The sequence below is a fragment of the Syzygium oleosum genome, unplaced genomic scaffold, assembly GCF_021117445.2.
Source record: "Syzygium oleosum isolate NSW1041296 unplaced genomic scaffold, Sole_v2.1 Sole_v2.21, whole genome shotgun sequence".
In the NCBI taxonomy this organism is placed as follows: Eukaryota; Viridiplantae; Streptophyta; class Magnoliopsida; order Myrtales; family Myrtaceae; genus Syzygium; species Syzygium oleosum.
The window spans coordinates 1,247,953-1,267,058 of NW_026607505.1; the positions used below are offsets into that span (position 1 = coordinate 1,247,953).

The following is a 19,106-nucleotide window of genomic DNA, read 5'->3' on the forward strand; positions in this document are numbered from 1 at the left end:
CTTTGGCTGATTCAACAATCGGCGACTAGCCAAAGGCACGAGCCTACGAGGTCGACCTCGCTGGCCTCTGGCGAAGCTCGTCCCTGCTAGCCACTGGCGAGGGCGAGCCTCGCCTGCTGCTACTAGGTCGACCTCACTCAACCAAGGCGAGGTCGACCTGTGACGACGCTGGCCGGCCTCGCCGTCGCTGGGAGAGGTGAAACCCAGCGACGGTGAGGTTGGCCTCGCCATGGCTGGTCGAGGCTCAACCTCACCTGATCTGGGCAAGGTCGAGTGTCGCCAAGCCAAGGCGAGGCCGATCTGAGAGGGCGAGGCTAAGAGGGCGAGTCTCGACCTCACCCAAATCTGGCGAGGTCGAGCCTCGACCAGCCATGGTGAGGGCGAGGCCGACCTCGCTGTCATTGGGTTCCACCTCGCCCAGCGACGACGAGGTCGGCCTCAATCTCGCCCAGGTAGAGGCGAACAAGGCTCGCCCTTACTAGTGGTCGGCGGGGGCGAGCTTCACCAAAGGCTGGCGAGGTCGACCACGCCGGCCCACACCTCTGGCTAGTCACCGGTTGCCGGACCGACCAGAGGGTTGAAGGCAGAAAAAAAAAAAGAAAGAAAAGGAAAAAAATATTAAAAAAATATATTTAAAAATTGCCACGTCAGCTTTGGCTGGCCAGCCGGTGGCCACATCAGAGCCAGCCGGGCAAAATTGGCTGGATGGACTCAATTTGCAAGAAGTGAAAAGGTTTATGACTAAATTGGCAAGAAGTAAAAAGGTTTAGAACTGAATTGGCAAACTTAAAGGGTTTAGGACTGAATTGGCAAAAGTGTAATAGGTTTAGGACTTTTTGGATAATTTTCCCTTTGGAAATGTCATACATTGTGAAGGAGTGAAATGTGGTCGAGACTAAAGAGGGTTCATTGGAGGAATCACATTTCAAATCGAAACACAGAAATCTATAACTTGAACCTCACAACCAAACCCTTTTCGTGGTCACCCTTGCCCCACACCACTCGACCTCTAGTACCTCCAACTCCACCATGTCCCTTGTCGCGGAGGCTCCAGAATCCGCCTCTACGAGCTCCCATTCCGTCGCTGCAACCAAGGCTTCCCCCAGAGGCTGAAAACTTACCGTTAGATCTAATGAGGTTAGGTTTCATCTTCAAATCAATTTGGAGCAACAAGGCCAAAATGACATCATTTTGCACACTTTTGCCATGTCAAACTTACATTTTTTATAAAAATAAAATACCACGTCAGACTTTTTTTTTAAAAGCCATTTAGGATGTATAGTTGGAAATCTCGCCGGAGGCACTCAAGTGAACATTTTTTTTTTTCAGATTTTATGGCACTTGAGTAATTGAAAAAAAAAAGTTATGACACTTACTAATCATGGCACTTGTAGTGTTCTTATCCCATCTTACTCCCAATTACTTTGAATTTTCCCTTTCACTTAATCATGAAGTATACATGGAACAAGTGACGGCTAATTAAAATGGAGAAAATATCGAGTAGACCTGTCCCTCCATGTAGGATTTCTGTCGACTAGTTCACTTTATCCTCTTACACGTGTACAATTAAGGCCAGCTCATCAAATTTTTAATTGGCAAGAGGGACCCGTTAAGCCTTTTGCACCGAAGAAGTCTATTGGCACCTGAATTTTAGTCAACTGTCAAATACGCATTTTAATATAAAAAAAAGGACGAAAAGAAATAAGAGAGAAAAAGAAAGGCAAAAGTACACCAGAAGTGCCACAACTTGTGTACGGCGATTACTTTGGTGCCATAACTTTTTTCGGATCACTTTGGTGCCAAGTCGGAGGAAAATAGATCACTTTAATGACTCCGGTCAAAATTCCGGCCAAAAAGCTGACCTGGCATTTATATTTAAAAAAATGGTCTGATTTGTACATGTCGAAATTATGTGGCTTTTTTTTTCAAATTTTTTAATTTTTAGAAAAATAATAATAATTAAAATAATTTAAAAAAAAAAAAAAAGGTTGCAGCAGCGGCGAGGGAGCCCTCGCCGTTGCTACCGCCAACCCACCACCGCCGGGAACCCTCGCCCCTAGCCGGGGCCCGGCAACCCTCACCGCTGCTGCAGGTTTTTTTTTTTTTTTGGTAAGGATAAAAAAAAAAGTACATGTCAGCGGGCTTTTTTTTAAAATATAATTTAAATTTTTTTTAAAAAAAGTACACGTCAGCGGGCTAAACGGCGTCGTTTTTGGTTTTTAATGCTGATTGGACCTCTCCGGCGAGCCGTGGAGCTCTCCGGCGAGCCGTGTCAGCGCCACATCGGATTTCCAGCGAGCCACGTCAGCATTGGCACTAAAATGATCGTTTTTAAAAAAAGTTGAAACCAAAGTGATCCGAAAAAAAGTTATGGCACCAAAGTGATCGCCATACACAAGTTATGGCACTTCTAGTGTACTTTTGCCGAAAAAGAAACAAGCGACATGGAATTTGATCCGATTCACTAGGCCTAGTCCATTCACGCAGGCCCGACCGTTCAATTCGTTCGACCTTATTCAATCCAATTCGTCAAAGCCGAGCCTATCAACTGAGCCCACTATTCCAATTTAAAGTAATTAGCATAGCCCATTTGATCTCTAATTTGTTCATGAAACTCAAAACCCGTCGTACACTAGCGGCCCAAAATCTGCCATTGAACATTACTGGTTCACCATCATCCATACAAACAGTCCCTGAACTTTATCTCAATACGCAATGTCAACGTGGCCTTTCAACTTTAACCCAATGTGCAATGTGGTCCCTAAAGTTTTAATTTGTTCGATGTCATCTTTGAACTTTTAGTACGTGTTCAATGTAGTCCACAAACTATATGAAAATGTTCAATGTAGTCCTTGACATTGAACATGTACCGAAAGTTTAGGGGCTACATTGAACAAATTAAAAGTTCAATGGACCACATTACACATTAGGCTAAAGTTCAGAGATTACATTGAACAAATTAAAAATTTAGAGACCATGTTATACATTGAGTCAAAGTTCAGAGACTATTTGCGTCATTTTTCCTTAATAAGCCTATAAACCGAAAGAGAATAGGAGCAGAGGGCATTAGCGATCCAAATTAAGGTAACTTTGGGGCACAAAGAAGTCGTTGATTTCTGCCAAACCCTCTCTTGCCTCTTTATTGCCGATCGGAGCGCTTCTCGTCTCCGTCAGTTCGGCCGCCGCGAGGAGTGCTCTGCTCTGCCCTGCTCTTGGCTGTGGAGACTCGAAGCGGCTTACTCGGAACCTGAAGTTTCTTAACAGTTGCCCATCTTCACAAGCGACGATTCTCGGATCTTCCTCGTGCTAGCTAGATTGGCAATTGCAGCTAGGAACGCCTCCTCGACAGGGTAGTAAGAACAAGATATGTGTCTCTCCATGACTTGCTCTTACTAGAAAGGGTCAATTGCGCATTCTCAAATGATATATTTCCCTTCAAATTCTCGCTAATTAATCATTTTAATGGAAATAGTTCTTAAGCGATGAAAGATAATTACAATTGTTACACATTGCTATTTCACATTGTGCCGAAGGCACGGGTAATTAAATGGAAAGGACTAATGAATGAGTGCGGTCCAACACGCAGCTAATCCGATTCCATGTGGAAATATTACCTTATTATTTAGCAATTGAAGGGAAGTTTGTATTTTGACGATTTACCAAAAATGATATTATTGCGAATTTTCCGGCACTCCCTTTATATTTTATTGTTATTTGGATAAAAAGTGTCGTATCACTCAAATACTAATTTAGGAAAAAAAGCGGCAAGAGAAATGGACCGACCCTAAAATGGCCCAACATTTTTAGTAGGGCCGTTCCCCGACGTAATTCCCCGGCGGGTAATAGTTGCAAGTCATGAACACATCGCTGCCGTCACACACCACCCCGGAGCACCCGACCCGCCTTGTGCTCCGCCACACGATCTGCGTGTAGTGCCGGCACTCGTGCCCGCCCTCGCACGTGTTGCTGCCGTACTGGTAGTACCGCTCCTCCCCCGCCCACGCCCCCACGGCGTCGCTTGCCGTCCACCCCGACCCGCCTCCCCAGAATATGTTCTCCCCCAGCCGGAAGTCCCCTTCCTCGAATGAGTGCTCCAGCGCGCAGTCCGACCGCCGCTGCCCTGCCCACCACCTCGCGTAGCTCTCCAGCTGCACGTCCCACGCCACCGGCAGCTCTCGCTTGGCCGCTCTCACGGCATTGTGGGCGTACAGGAACTGGAGCTGGAGGGACTCGTCGTCGCAGCCCCTGCACTGCTGCTTCGAGATGCCGCTGTGGAGGGTCTCGTTGTGGAGTGGGGATGCCCCGGAGGAGTCCGACGGAATGCCGACCAGGACAAGGAATGCTAACGCTCGCGCGAGCGGTGGTGGGCAGAGTTTCATCTTTTTCCTGGAGAAGCCTGTGGAGATGCGGGGATGACGAATGATTGTTAAGCAATATATAGGAAGAGCGAGGAAGATGAGCTTGGCATAACGTGACAAAAACATCAAGATTCAAGCCAAGTGCTCGGAGGGGGTTGGAACATCACGGGCTTTGATGGCCGGGCATTTTTGGATAGCGTTTTTGGTCCTCGTGTTTGGAGGCTGCATTCATGAGAGCGCTTTTGGTTGGCCAGCGAGTGATTGCAGTGTCTGCATGGATTGATCCCCGATCGAATTTTGAAGGCCCTCCTTTCGAGATCGAGCGAGGCAGCATGGGCGACAGTGAGTTGTGCCATGTCAGTTTTCTGTTGTTTTCTCTTCGGTTATGGGACTGTGTAGCCCACCAACAGTATGGTTCCACATAACAAAGCATGTTCCGTGAATAACGTCCACGAGCTAATAGGGACTCACATGGTCTTACAATTTGAGTAATGTCTGAAAGGAGAGCGCAAGATTAGGTTGTTTACTTTGAATTCTTTATTAAGCGTTCCGATTATGGATAAACAGCAAGACCATGCGCAGCATCCCCTGCAATGCATCGGGTTCATTTTGTAATTGAGAATGAGCCGTTTTGCATTTTTGGATTTGCACCAGATAGTCAATAACTTTATACCTGATGGTGATAAGTGAAATGCATACTCTGGCTTTTCCCCTCTTTTTGTGCTTTTGCTGGCCGAAAAGAGGACAATATTGTGTAACGTGTAAGGATCGATTTTGGTTGCAAAGTAGTTTCGTTCAAGCATTTTACATGACTATCCCTAGGGCCCTATTTACGGGTCGATGATGTTAAGTTGATGGGTGAGAGACTAGCGCAGGATGCTGGTGACTAGCATATCGCTTATTCCGTATCCACGAAACTTGATAAACAGCAGATGCAGAAACATTCACTACATCTGATGAGTTGTTCATTGATGATTAACCTCTGATCCAGGACTTGGTCCAATCCAATGCTGGCGTGAGGTTTTAATTTTATTGTATGGATGCTTCTAATTGCCTTCACTCATCTGTGAATGTCGCATGTAAGCTTCCTCAAATGGATTGTGGATGTCATCTGATTGACTGGCTTGGCCAGGAAATATCGATGATGTGTAGCTCTAATAAAATTGTCAGATGTCATGTGCATTGTGCATGTTTAGAGGCTAAAATGGGGAACAGAGCACATATCTTATTGATCTTTGAATGAATAAAGTAATGAAGACCTCATGCCTGTACATCATTCAAGAAGATCTTTTGAAATGAAAAGAAACAGAAAAAATCTAATACAGCAAAGAAGAACCAAAAGAGCTCTTTTCATCCTATCAAACTGATTTTTACGCGTCCTGTTGCATTTGGCAGCAGATCTCCGTTCTGTGACTTCCTTTTTTGGTTTTTTTTTTTAATTTTAATTTGATGTTTCAATTATATCATAACATGCTTTACAGTATTTGATTTTCGTCATCATAGGCTCAACAATCTTGAGAGCACAAGAGGTTGAGAAAAATTATGATCAGGAGGACGAATAGCCACGGAGGGCATTGGCATCAGGCCTAGCTTCCTCCTGATAACTGCATATTTCAATAATACCAGTGAGTTGGGATCGGGGATATCCGATGCATTTATTGTGCTGTCTGAATAGGTAATAAATTACCATCTAGCTTGTTCGACGCCTTTGCTGTCAATGTTGAAGAAGTCTAACCCACGACTTTGTGACGAAATACCGGATTTCTCTGCCAATAGGCTGGACAAACTTTGGCAAAACTGTTCATGAAGGTAAATACAAATGGTAAGCAATGTGGTTCAGGCGTACAATATTAGTGCATGAAGAAGTTTAGACTACCTTTTTATAGTCGCCGAGCTCCCCTGAAGATTTTGAAATTTCTACAACACAGTAAATGGGAGCCACTTCAATCACCTGAAATTTTCTGTACATCAGTGCATTCTTTTTCCAATTGTGAAATTTTGTCAAAAACATGTGTATATTCACGGTTCACAATTTGCTTATTTGTTTTTATTTCTATGAATGCTGAGGCTTCTATATTGTAATGCAGGTTCCGAAGATACCTCTGCTGAAAAGTTCAAGCATGACCGGGCAGACCTGGTCATCTTTTGCACTGGATGCATCTTCACCTAAAACCATGAAAAACGTTTTTCTTAGTTGGAGAAATTATTCGAAAATTTGAAAACAACCAAAGTGAAAAAGAGGCAGGAAAGAAATGGTAAGACCATACCTTATTGTTCGACATTTCAATCGCCAAGCTGACATCTGCTGCAGCTGCTTCTATTTTCTTTAATGTCTCATCTATTGAGTGCTTGGATACAAGCATGGTTTTGTGTTTGTCTTCATCCTGTATAGGAAAGTAAAATGCAACGAGAAAGTCTTATATCACTGACGAGCAACCAAAAACGAGGATCAATACTTCAGAGTTGGAAAGAATCTAATTTGAAAGTTCAGTTGCATGAAAAGTGAAGACTTGCCTGTGCTTCAAAAAGACCTGATAGATCAAGGTCATGGGACATGGCTATCAATTGAAAAGCGTTTATGAAACTGGAGGATTTTGGCATCTTCTTCTGGCCATCGTTCTCCTGTTTGCATTGTCACATATAGTTATTATTTGCCCATAGATTAATATTCGCACACATGTTTTTACAGTGACATTTACCTCAGAGGAGTCAAATGCAGCATTAACATCATCCAGATGGATTTGTTCATCGCATTCATATCCATATGCAGGCTCATAGTCTTTCAGGAACCATTCATCTTCGATTATCTCAGGTATCGTCATTCTCTGTTTTTGCAAATAAAGAGATTTTAGATGGTGTTTCTCCATGAAAGAAAATAATTGCAAGCTACATACAGTGAGAATTCAAACCTTTTTAGTATTCGGTTCAAGTATTCTGGAGATTATCTTTCTTTGACCTTCTGTGAACCACGGGGGAAATGTGTATTCTGCTCTGTAGATCTTCATGCAAACACGGTGTTCGTTTAGGCAGCGTGTCTAGTTGACAGAAACTTATCTTTACAGATGCAGGAAATTACCTTCTTATACAAATTGATGAGGTTAGGATCATCGAAAGGCAAAGTCCCAGACAGTAACTCGAAGAGAATTACCCCACAAGACCAAATATCTGCCGGTGCCCCATCATATCCCGTCTTTATCAGTAGCTGTTTTATCAAAAGCAAGCATGATCAAATCAATTAGGTTCAATAGGATTATCCAGTATGTTCTCAAGCCAAAAAATGATATGCATCTATTATTTCCTGTTAATGTAACATAAAAAGTTAAGCGCAGAAAAGTGGTATTCTCACCTCAGGTGCTACATAGCATGGGGAGCCGCATGCGGTAGACAACAGATCTCCAGGCTGTTGAAGTATTACAGTTTAGCCAACTTTACTTATGAATTGTTAAATCCAGATTCTACTAAAAACTGAAATTGACTAAAGGATTTGAAGTGTGTCAGTCTTACCTTTCGCAAAGCACTTAATCCAAAGTCAGAGATTTTCAGATTTCCCTTGTTATCTAGAAGCAAATTTTCAGGCTGTGTATGTAGGCCGAGATCCTCATCAGTTTGGCTCGACTCATTCTAAATAATCGACATATTGGTAAAAAAAAATGGTATGTTACACTAACCTTGAGATCTCTGTGACAAACACCTCTGCTATGACAATAGTCCACCGCATCAATCAGTTGTTGGAAGAGCTTTCTTGCTTCACATTCGTCCAATTTTTTCGAATAAGCCTGATTAAAAAAAATCATTAAAACCGGCTGAACAACCCCCACAACTTTCTTTCTGATCATTGAGCCTTACCAGCTTGTCTGAAAGCTGTCCTCCTGATACATACTCCATTACTATGTAGATCTTTGTCTTCGTACCAATGACCTATTACAAGCAATTTGATTCGAAGTCAATTCTGGGATTGCCTTTTCCCCTCAGTTTCTTGCAGTATGGACTTGTAATTGAAAGTGGTTATTTTGGAATTGGCGGGCATACCTCATGGATCCGGACGATGTTGGGGTGATGCAGTAGCTTCATTGTTTTTATCTCTCTTTTTACCTGAAACAGAGACGTTCGCAGTGTTAATAGCAAATTCTCTTTTCCTTCTTGCCCTGCAAGCAGGAATTGATGCTGAATTTTACCTGATGCTTGAGATTGCTCTTCATGACCATCTGCTTGTCGATGATCTTGATCGCAACGTACTGGCCGTTGGTGCTGTCCACTGCGAGCTTGACCTTGGCAAAGGTGCCTTCCCCAATGATCCTGCTGAATTGGTACTTCCCTATGTTATTTCCAAGGCCCATTTTCGCCTCAACGCGAGGAACTAAAATCGGTTTCTTCCCTTCTTGTTCTTCTCCGTTCGTCCGTCGTCGGCGACCGAAATTCAGTCGGTTTCTCTCTTTCTATACGCCCTGGAGATGTTCCTTGTACCCGAGATGCTCTAAATCTGTGTCGAAGTTGGAGGTGGTGATGGACTTTATCTTGGAGGTTGCCTCGTGCTTCTTCCTCGCAGCTGCCATGTCTATGGCTCTAATGCTCCCGGTGGAAAGGCGAGCATTAATAGTCACATTTCTTGAAACGTTCAATTTGTCAATAATTGAATTTTAAAAGGGTTTGGGGAAGACTTCACCTTGTTTGCCATGGAATAGTTGTTGGGTTGCCTGGTGAGACCGGAGGGGACAAAATACAGTTTGAATGGATGGTAGCTGTTGATCCAGTAGTCTTCCAAGTAAAGATTTTTGAGACTTTCCACTCCCCCCAAGTCCCAAGTCTGGCGGTCACGTGTAAAAACGGACGAATCGCGGACCGCCACGTCGAATCACCATGCTTTGCTTATTGTGTCTAATTTTGTTTTCATGTGTCCAGTCCATGCCGTGTGGGATGACGCAAATGGTCGGAGCAAATTCGGAAAAATTTGTGCATGTGATGGAAAGATGGTCAAGAGGGGCCGTCCAAATTCCCAACTTCTTGCGAATGCAAAGCGAGGTTGGAAATCACCCTTGGATTCCTAACTTACACCTCGTCTGCTTTCTTTTATTGATCCAGATCCACATTTGCAGCAAAGAAAATAGAAAGCTTCTTTATTCCAGGGACAAAAACTCGGGATATATTTACAGACATTTTCCCCAACCTCAGTCCAAGCCATTCTTCAAATCCATTTGCCAAACTTCATTTGGGTGGACCAACTGATCTGGCATCTAGTTATCGATGAAATATTTTATGTTATATCTGCTTACGAAAACTCATCAGGCCGCAAACTGAAAATAGCAACAACTCGCGATTTGGAACAAAATCCGTAAATGTCGAGCTAGCTTGTTTCAATTGCTCCATATCCCAAATCCTTCTTGCCTATTGTGTGGAGTCTCGGAGGAAAATTCGGTACATTCATTCACAGCAGTTGAAATTTAATGTAAATGGTGCGTGGAAGGATAACATTAGGGCCATAGGTATTATTGCACGATCGGAGAGAGGCTTAGTTGTCCAAGAAGATGGAACTCACCAGTGGAAGTGGAACTTGCAGCTCTTCTTCTCGCATGCAAGGCCTTTAGTCCCTCGGTCCAACGGCATCCACAAAGTGGCCTTTGAAAGTGATTGTATGGTGTTAATTGATGCTATTCAATAAAAAGGGCCTTTGCCCTTGGTGTATTCATCCTTTCGTCTCATACTCTCATTTCCTACTTAGCAACAATCCAAGATGGAGTTTGAAGTGGACCGGTAGAACCAGTAATGTTGTTGCTCATGAGCTTGCAAAAATGTGCTTTTCATCAATAAGGAACTGCATCTTCTTTTCATTTTAATAATCTCCTATCTAGAGTTAAGAATATAGTGTTAGTGGAGTTTTCTTTACTTTATCATCTTGATGGAGGCTCTAGTTTCTCCATATAATAGTTGAACTACTTTAATGCAATGGAAGGTTTGCTTTAGCAAGAAAAAAAAACGAAATCCGCAAACCTTGTGTCGGTCTATTCTAATGGAGCTAATCACAGCTAAGAGGGTAATTAAATCTCGGGTTGACCTTATCGAAAAAATGCGGATCATGTTGATCCCCATCAGACGAATCCTATCTACCTATTAACAAACTGTTCGAATCGAGAGGATATCAAGGTGCAGTTGGGTTGGATCCAAAGAAAAGAGTAGATGGGATCCGTCACTCGGCACCTATACAATTCCAACTAATCAATCAAGTTTAGGGAAGATTTTTTGGGAGGTAATTAAACAAGTTGGGTCAAATAATGGAAACTAAGGCTTAAATGGTGGCCCCAGAAAAATTTAAGGCCTTAAATATTTTGTCAGGCTCCTTCCTCTCTCACCAACACAAGGTATGCCCCCTAATATGGTCTGGGGTCAAGCACGGATTTTAGTGATTGAATCTTCTATTCAATCAGTAAACTAATCTAACATCTGGGGCACAACTGAAAATTGAAAATAAGAAGCAAACGTGATCTGTCTGCTTATAAAGCCAGGTCTTGCTGACAATTCACAATTCCTCGAAGTCGCGATATCAAATTAGTCAGCACGCGAGAATAACGTGTTGGATTACCCGGTCATACGCAAACATCTCCAAGCCAAAACTCAATGATATGATTTATATGATTTATGTATTTTTTTTTTGGTCGGCTACGTTATTGGAGGCTGGAGCTGGAGAGTTGACTTTTTTTTGCCTCCGACGTTCTTGGCTATTATTACTGGCTGTGAAGTGTGATCGACCCGCGGTTCACGCGACCCGTCCATTTGCTATGGCCATGGTTAGGCACCTTTAATGAACTTTTAGCCATTTCATTTTGATGGAAATTATTGACTTACAGATTGGGAAAATCATGGGTTCTTTGCAGGAGATTGTCTTTCAATCGGATGCGTTCTCAGGAAAAGTGTTCTGAAATTAGAGAATTCATGAACGCGTTTGATTTCATAATGAATCGAACAAGTGGAACAACAAAGGTTCTACACCTGGACAATGAATCGATGAGTTGGAATTTGGACTAATATGCATTTGGAGTTGCTTGTGCAGAATAGTCGCTACTTTTCGTGCGACTTGCTTGCTTCTCCTTGATTAGAATCCGCGTAGAATGCGCCCAAGCAAGGAATGATTCTTGGTCACGAATCAGATTGTCAATATGTTTTGTGATCTTGTATGGCCTTCATTTCTGTCTTTTCTTGTTAATCTCAAATTAATGATCAACCCTAGATCTTTGGAACTTAAAGGGGACGTTTCTTTAACCTGGGGACTATCGTTTGCCTTAATCTGTAATTAACGCAGACATCCTCACCCATTACAACTTTGTCTTGGTTGGATGGAGAGACAACACACTACCCCATTTTTTTGTCTGGCCATAAGATGTCGGTATCCAGGTTTAGTGTTATTATCTTGAGACTATCCTCCAATATCTTTGGTTGGTCATTAGATTTTTGGGATTGGGACCATCAATGTGGCATTCGATGAATCTTATGATAATTTATCGGTTTTGACATGGATGGAATTGTCTTTGTTGGGGCACAGGGACAAGATATCGATGTGGGCTTCTATAATGACCTCTCTTGCGTGCAAACCGGAGTGAAACGGTATTAATAAGAGAACTCAAGTGCAATTGAAAAATGAGGAGCCACATATGTGATATACTGATGTTATGAAGGATGCGAGACTTGACTTTGATACCATGAGAGAAAGTCTAATTGAAAAGTTTAAACTAATAAGTGAAGAAAGATTATTTGTGAATTGTTCGACAAATTGTTTTTTGAAAAACTTAAGCTATAATGGAAATGTGTCAATGATGTATTCGTTACGTACTTTTAATACTTCCCCTCGAGTGTAAGTCAATCCATTGCATGCACAAAACATAATGTGGACATGATCACTTTAATGAGATAACTGGGGAAATGAAAGCACGCACCATAACACTATGTCCAAGTGAGATAATTGAGATAAAGCTCTTTAAGGATTTGATGCCTTGACCCGTCTATGATTCCATGTTAGACAAGTTGTTCTCAAGGAAATGTGCCGGACAATGTATTTATAGCATTTTTTTTACCGCTCCCCCTCGCGTGTGAGCTAGTCTTTTGAGTGCACAAATCAGGATGTAGAGGTAATCACTTAAAGAGATAACAGAGGAACATGAAAATCGGCAGTATAATACCATGTCCAAGTGAGATAATCGAGATAAAGTGTAGGAATTTGAACCATTGACCCATCTCAGGTACCATGCTAGATAAATCATTTTTCCCAAAAGTTTAATTATTTAGAAACATGTAAACGATGTGTTCATTATATGTTTCTTATCATGAATAGGCCTAATCAGACCTTCTAGAAGCAGTGCGTGATACTTTAATAATTAGAAAAAAAAAGGAACATAACCATCAATCATCTTGCAAGTTAAATGAGCTGTCTCACGGTTGTTAGACAAACAGTCTCTCCCAAAAAAAACAACATTAAAAAACAGGCCAAATAATGAATATACGATAATACGATATATTATGTAACCCTCTCCTACGTATATATGCTAGCTCACGCAACATGGGATATAAATATAACCACGTCGACGAGATAATCGGGAAATAAAAAACAAATAACATTATGAATGTTGGGACATTAAGGAGGACAAGTCTAGGTCAGATCAATGGTTGTTCAAAGTTGAAATTTCTTGCCACACTCCGAATTTGAATGCAGGAGTATCTTTGCACGATGGTTTAATTGAATTTTCCCCGTGATCTTGCTTATTCCTAGCATTCACTGAACTCGAACGCGAAGATCGATGCCAAAAATAGTAGTGAATATTGCCTGTGCTGTGCCTGTGGAATGCAAGAAATCTAGAAGTGCATGAATTTCATCACATTCATTAATCCCTTTTGAAATGTATTTCTTCTGAATCATTTGAATCAAAAGAAAGAAAATTCATATCTTCCAGATTTTCAGGACGTAGTCGTTGCGCTGAATGTTTTCTGTACGAAATCCGCCATTAATGCATGAATAGCACAATAGCACCATTTTTGTGAATAGATATGCATAATAGACATAACTACGGTTTGGAACCGGTCGGTTCGTGGCCATGTATGAACCCGCCGGTAAAAATTAAAAAAATAAATTATGAAATAAAAAATAATGAATTATCAAATTATGAAATAATGAATTATTCAATATAAAATATAATCAAAATGTACATTATAATTAAATTTGGGGAAAAAAAGAGTTTCTCCACATATCTGTAGTTTTTTTTGGAACCGTGCCCGTAGGCCACGGGCCGGTTCTGGTTCTGAACCGCAGGCCCGATCAACAGGCCGGTCCCGGGTTTGACCCGGGCCGGTTCCGGGCCAAAACCGGCCCATGGCCATGTCTAATGCATAACATAGATAAAAAAAAATTAATTTGGAAGATCCACATGTTGGTTTTTTGGCAAATATAACAGAAAAACATCAAACTATACCCATTGTGATACAAATATCCCAAACTTTTTTTTGTGTTACAAAAAACCCTGAACTTATACATGTGTGATAGATATACTTTGGATGGAACTGAAATAGAGGGAATATGTGTCATATTGGTATAGGTTCGGGGTTTTTTTATGACACGAAAAAAGTTTATTGTATTTGTGTCACGGGAACAAGTTTAAGGTTTTTGTTAACACAAAAAAAGAAGATCGGGGTATTTGTATCACATTGGGCATAGTTTGGAGTTTGTTTGTGTTATTAACTCTTTTCTTGGAGTTTATTCATGTTTTCCCTCGGACATGTAATTTTTCAATGGTTATTATGATCATTTCCTCAGGAAAAATATTGAAATTATTTGAGGAAATTCCGCAATATAAAAATCTAATTTGCACAGCTAATTAATACATCTCCAAAGCAATAGAACATGCATTGGACTATCAAATAAATTCGCATACTATCGTTTTCAAAACAGCTAGCACCGAGAAAATTAAGAACACATTGTATCCCAGCTGACAAAATGATTGCTCTGGCTTTCTATATTTTGGTATTTTATTATGTGGCCACTATGAATTATAATCAATGCTCCTGCAATAATGCATTTGCTATAATTTTAATTACGACAGCTATATATGTACATAACCACAAACAAGTTAGCTGGGTGGTGCTCGTGGCATTACACATGCCCAAACATAAGGGACCACGCACGTCTGATTATACTTATCAGTCCAAGGAGAAGATATAATTGAAAAAAGATCATGTTTACGAGTGATACTCGAATACTTACTAAGCACATTTTATAATAAAGGGAAAACATCACCAAAAACCCCAAACTATGTCATTTGTGATAAATTTACCCTGAACTTTTTTTGTGATGCGAAAAACCCCAAACTATGCCACTTGTGACACATTTACCCCACAATACTTTGGTCCATGGGCATTTTCGTCTTTTTCCTTTTTCTGTTTTTTTCCTTTTTTTTTCTTTTCTTCTCTGGCAAGGGCGTCGGGCGAGGGCTAGGCGAGGGTCGCCCTCGCCGGAGAAGAAAAGAAAAGAAAAAAGAAACAGAAAAAGGAAAAAGACGAAAATGCTCATGAACCAAAGTATTGTGGGGTAAATGTATCACAAATGGCATAGTTTAGGGTTTTTCATGTCACAAGAAAAAGTTTAGAGTAAATTTATCACAAGTGACATAATTTGAGATTTTTCGTGTCATAAAAAAAAGTTCAGGGTAAACTTGTCATAAGTGGTATAGTTTGAAGTTTTTTGTGGTATTTTCCCTATAATAAACAATTTACTTTAAAAAGTATTGATTACGCATAACACGAGACGTGTATTGAAACAAGCAAGAATTCCCTTAATTAGTTGTTTAACAAGTGCTCGTAAGGCAATCGTTACTTAAATCCTAAAAAAAAAACAATGATAGAGATACTAATGCTTTCTTTAGCCAAATTAGTATACTAGTATCACGATAAATCTGCTCGAATTTGACCAACTTATTTAACTATCTGGCCGAAGTTAACATGTTATTAAATAATCTAATTTTGTTAATTATTCTTAATATCTCCAACATGACTTAATTAGTCTTAAAAGGATAACCAAGCTTTGTTAATGTATCGACTGATGCTTGCGACATCAGTGGGGAAGAGTTAAAAATGTGATATCTTGAGGAGAAGTCTCATCTCTGATATAACCCGTTTACGTTACTTGATGCTTTGACTCAAGGATGAGATAACATCATACGCATCGCATCAAAAAGTCAATCGATTCTCTCCGTCTGAAGTACAGTTGTAATGTCTTATCTCTGTTCAACTTTGTTGTTAGAGGTATTTATATATTTTCTAACGTGGATGATAGTCGAAAATTTCACCAATTTTGATCGAAAATCACTAACGTGGATGATAGTCATCCTACTTGGCACGGCCGAATGGCCGGCGCTAACATGGATAATTTTTAATAATATTTGAATATTTTTTTGAATTTTTAATAATTTTGTTTGGTTTTTCAAATTTTCAATTTTCTTTTCTATACTTTTTTTTTACTGAGGGCCAGCAAGGGTCGCTAGCCGGCCCTCGCCGACACTGGACGAGGGTGTCGCGACCCTCATCGGCACTGATCAAGGGCCGCCATGCCGTCGTTGTGGCTGGTGAGGGCCTGGGCGTGGGCTGCGACGCCCTCGCTAGATCAAGGCCAAGCAAGGGTGCTGCAGTCCTCACTAGCCCCGAGAGAGGGCGTTGCGGCCCTTACTGGCCAAAGTGAGAGTGCGCGGCCCCTCACCCAGCTAGTGAGGGCAGCTCTGGGTGAGGTCGCAACACCTATATCAGGCAAGGATGTTGCGGTCCTCGTTGGCTGGCGAACCTTGCCAAACCTTAGTTCAAAAAGAAAGTGAAGAAAAGAAAAGAAAAGAGCAAAAAAAAAAATTTCAAAAATTATTATAATTTTATTAAAAAGATCCATACTAGCACTAGCTGTGCCACTTAAGACGGTCGGCGTCTACTTCAACGGTTTCTAGCCAAAATTGGCCGAACAGACTCAATTGGTAAAACGTGAAAATATTTAAGACTAAATTGGTACAATTGAAAGGTTTAAGACCGAATTAGCACAAATTTAATATGTTTAGGATTTTTTTAATAATTTCCCCGTTTCGTTAGGAAAGCCAGCCGCATCGACTGCTTGCTGTTACAAAGCCACTCGTATCGGCGTGTTCGTCCGGTTATTGGCTTTGTCAAAGCCAGTCGTATTGGCCTCTTGTTGTTTTCCTTTGATTCACAACCTTTCGCTGCTCATACGAGGGAATCCACAACACCACCAGAGTGCCCGCCCTCAAATGTTTCATAGGGTTTCAAGTGTTTGTGGCACTGTTCAAACTTGTATTCAAACCCATATTGACATCTTCTATGCACCTTCAGGTTGAGAGCGGATATTAGAAATATTTTGATATTTCCTTAGAGATATTTAGGATATTTCTCTTGATTTTCCATATCTCTTATAATGATGTTTAAATCTAGGATATTCTTCGTATCTCTATTTGATTATGCAATATGATATGTTACCCGATGTACTCCGCACTATGATACATCGAAATATACTAAAATTTCACAATTCTCTTTTCGGCTTTATTCTTGTCTTCTGTATTCTAAATTTCGAAACATCTTAACTCTGATCGACTTAAATCATGATACATCTTGTTGTAATTAATGTGGATAAGTGTACGGATTGCATGCACAATATGAGTGAATTACAAACAGAATAGAACTGATTGTCAGATGTACCAACAAACGGTAGGCGTGGGGGGTTAAAGAACAGGGGACAGCTACCCTTTCTAGGTAGGGCTATGGAAAGCTAAGTGCACGACATTCCTATCCCTAGTTGGTTCGCTACATTGCAGATATTTTCTGTACCAGCCGTAAGTCCAGCTTCGGATGCCTAAATTAGGTGTCCGCTAAAGGCACCTCTCAGCCACAATGTCAAGCTCTCTTTCTTCTGTTCTTTTTCGTCGTTTTATGATCCAAATAAGGAGAATGTCGAGACAACCTTTTCTTCTCCAATGCTTGTGTTTTAAGCTATAGGTCGCACCAGCATTCCAGTTTGGTTTGTGTCGGATTGGCCCTCGAAGTTTTATTTTGGGGTCTCGGGTCACCCCCTAACTTCGCCATCCGTGCGAATCTGAAGAGAGACGTGTCTAGTACTACTGCCTACTAAGTGATAGGTCGAAGAAAAATGAGTATCCAGCGAATCCAAAAAAGAGAAATATTTTGCGATAAACTCATCGGTAACTATAAAAGAACAAGTTTCGAATGAATTTGTCTTTATTACAAAAAAAACGGTGAGAGAAGGGATACTAGTTGGAGCTTGAACAATCAAAGCTTTGATCGAGCTAGTCGTCGTGGATAATATGGAGAGTTAATGAAGAGTAGACTAATAAAAATGAGTCATAAACTCATTTATTAACCCATATATGATGCGATGAGTTGTTATATGAGTCGGTAAATGAGTCATAAATGGCTTTAAACTTAATATGAGTATTAAGTGGGTCATAAATGAATCGTAAATGATTAGTAAATTTCGACAAAAAAAATTGAGTTATAATATATGTTTACAATTTATTTAGACAAAATCCACATTTATGACTCTCTCTTCATTTTCTCTCGTTCTTTCTCGATCTCGTGCTCGCTCGCTCCATACTCTCATTTCAGTTTGGATATGAGTTTTCATACATTGGGTTAAATGAAAGTGTTTTAACAATATGAATTGGGTCGGTATGGATTGAATATGAGTTAGTTAAGATATTAGTCAATAAATTTATATTATGAAAAAATTGATCATAAACGAGTTAATTGTCAATTTAGGTCTGAATAATTTATGACCTGATCCAAATTACTCATTTGGCAAGATTATTGAAAAGATTTGACGTCCAAAGTCCCGGACGAAAAGCAGCGACCTGATGGCGCCCAATCCAGCCACGCAGCCAATCTTGAACGAGTGATACAAGACAAGTTGGCCGACGTCATTGCCGTCGTAATACGAACCTCCTCCCGCAGCATTTATCTTTCTGGTTTTCATATGGCTCACATTCATCGACAGAGAGAGAGAGAGAGAGAGATGATTGAATACAGCATGAATTGGACCGACCACGACAGTCCCCATTGAAGACGAAAACTGCCCCACGCTTGTAATCATGTGTACCTTGGTTTCCGCGTGTTTGTTCACTGATTAGCATCTTCATTAATCAAATTTCGACTTCCCCATCAGTATTCTCACCAGCTTTGTTTATTCTTTTCATTAGGTCTCTCATCACATGCACAAAATCGCGATCCCACACGCTTTTTCCTTCCATTTGCAGCTTCAATCTCGTGGGATGATACAATCGACATCACAATTTGATGGGAGCTACGTTGCTAAGAAAAATTGTCTAAAAAATCATAAACTTGTTGCACTTTTGCCAATTCAGTCACAAATCTTTTAATATGTTAGTTGAGTTCTAAGTATGTTCACGTTTTATCAATTGAGTCTAGCCGGCTAATTTTAAGCGGAAATCCCTGACATAGACGATTTTTTAATAATATTTCAATATTTGTCGATTTTTTTTAAATTATTTTTTTCTTTTTTTTTCTTTCTTTTTCTTTTTTGGTTCAATTGGTCGAGGCCCGACGACCTCCACCAGCCCTTGGGCGAGGGTTGGCAGCCTCGGCGGCCCTTTGACCCAAAAAAGAAAGAAAAGAAAAGAAAAATAAAAAATTTTAAAATTTATCCACGTCAACTCCGGTCGTGTCACGTAAGACTGCTGACGCTAACTGGAC

General features: G+C 40.8%; 2 protein-coding genes across 2 annotated transcripts; both read right to left on the reverse strand.

Annotated features, from left to right (window-relative positions):
• Positions 1-3,674: 3,674 nt before the first annotated feature.
• On the reverse strand, positions 3,675-5,412 carry LOC115677413 (pathogenesis-related protein PR-1-like). Its single transcript, XM_056320933.1, has one exon. It carries the CDS (start codon positions 4,482-4,484, stop codon positions 3,804-3,806), a length of 681 nt encoding a protein of 226 aa, XP_056176908.1. The 5' UTR covers positions 4,485-5,412; the 3' UTR covers positions 3,675-3,803.
• Positions 5,413-5,563: 151 nt separating this feature from the next.
• LOC115677412 (CBL-interacting serine/threonine-protein kinase 21-like) lies at positions 5,564-8,986 on the reverse strand. The gene is made up of 15 exons (XM_030600578.2): positions 8,534-8,986; positions 8,388-8,450; positions 8,205-8,276; positions 8,027-8,134; positions 7,863-7,934; positions 7,705-7,758; positions 7,435-7,560; positions 7,268-7,357; positions 7,058-7,183; positions 6,873-6,980; positions 6,626-6,742; positions 6,459-6,524; positions 6,235-6,309; positions 6,046-6,155; positions 5,564-5,962 (listed from the first exon to the last, which is right to left on the reverse strand). Exons 1-15 carry the CDS (start codon positions 8,693-8,695, stop codon positions 5,905-5,907), a joined length of 1,407 nt encoding a protein of 468 aa, XP_030456438.2. The 5' UTR covers positions 8,696-8,986; the 3' UTR covers positions 5,564-5,904.
• Between the last annotated feature and the right edge of the window lie 10,120 nt (positions 8,987-19,106).

Excerpts from the sequence above, each read along its gene's own strand:
- LOC115677413 (XM_056320933.1), bottom strand. The coding sequence starts at position 4,484 with ATGTTTTTGTCACGTTATGCCAAGCTCATCTTCCTCGCTCTTCCTATA.
- LOC115677412 (XM_030600578.2), bottom strand. The coding sequence starts at position 8,695 with ATGGGCCTTGGAAATAACATAGGGAAGTACCAATTCAGCAGGATCATT. Across the intron at positions 7,759-7,862 it reads GATTAAGTGCTTTGCGAAAG|CCTGGAGATCTGTTGTCTAC; the intron begins GTAAGACTGACA and ends ATACTTCAACAG. Across the intron at positions 6,156-6,234 it reads AGCTCGGCGACTATAAAAAG|TTTTGCCAAAGTTTGTCCAG; the intron begins GTAGTCTAAACT and ends CTTCATGAACAG.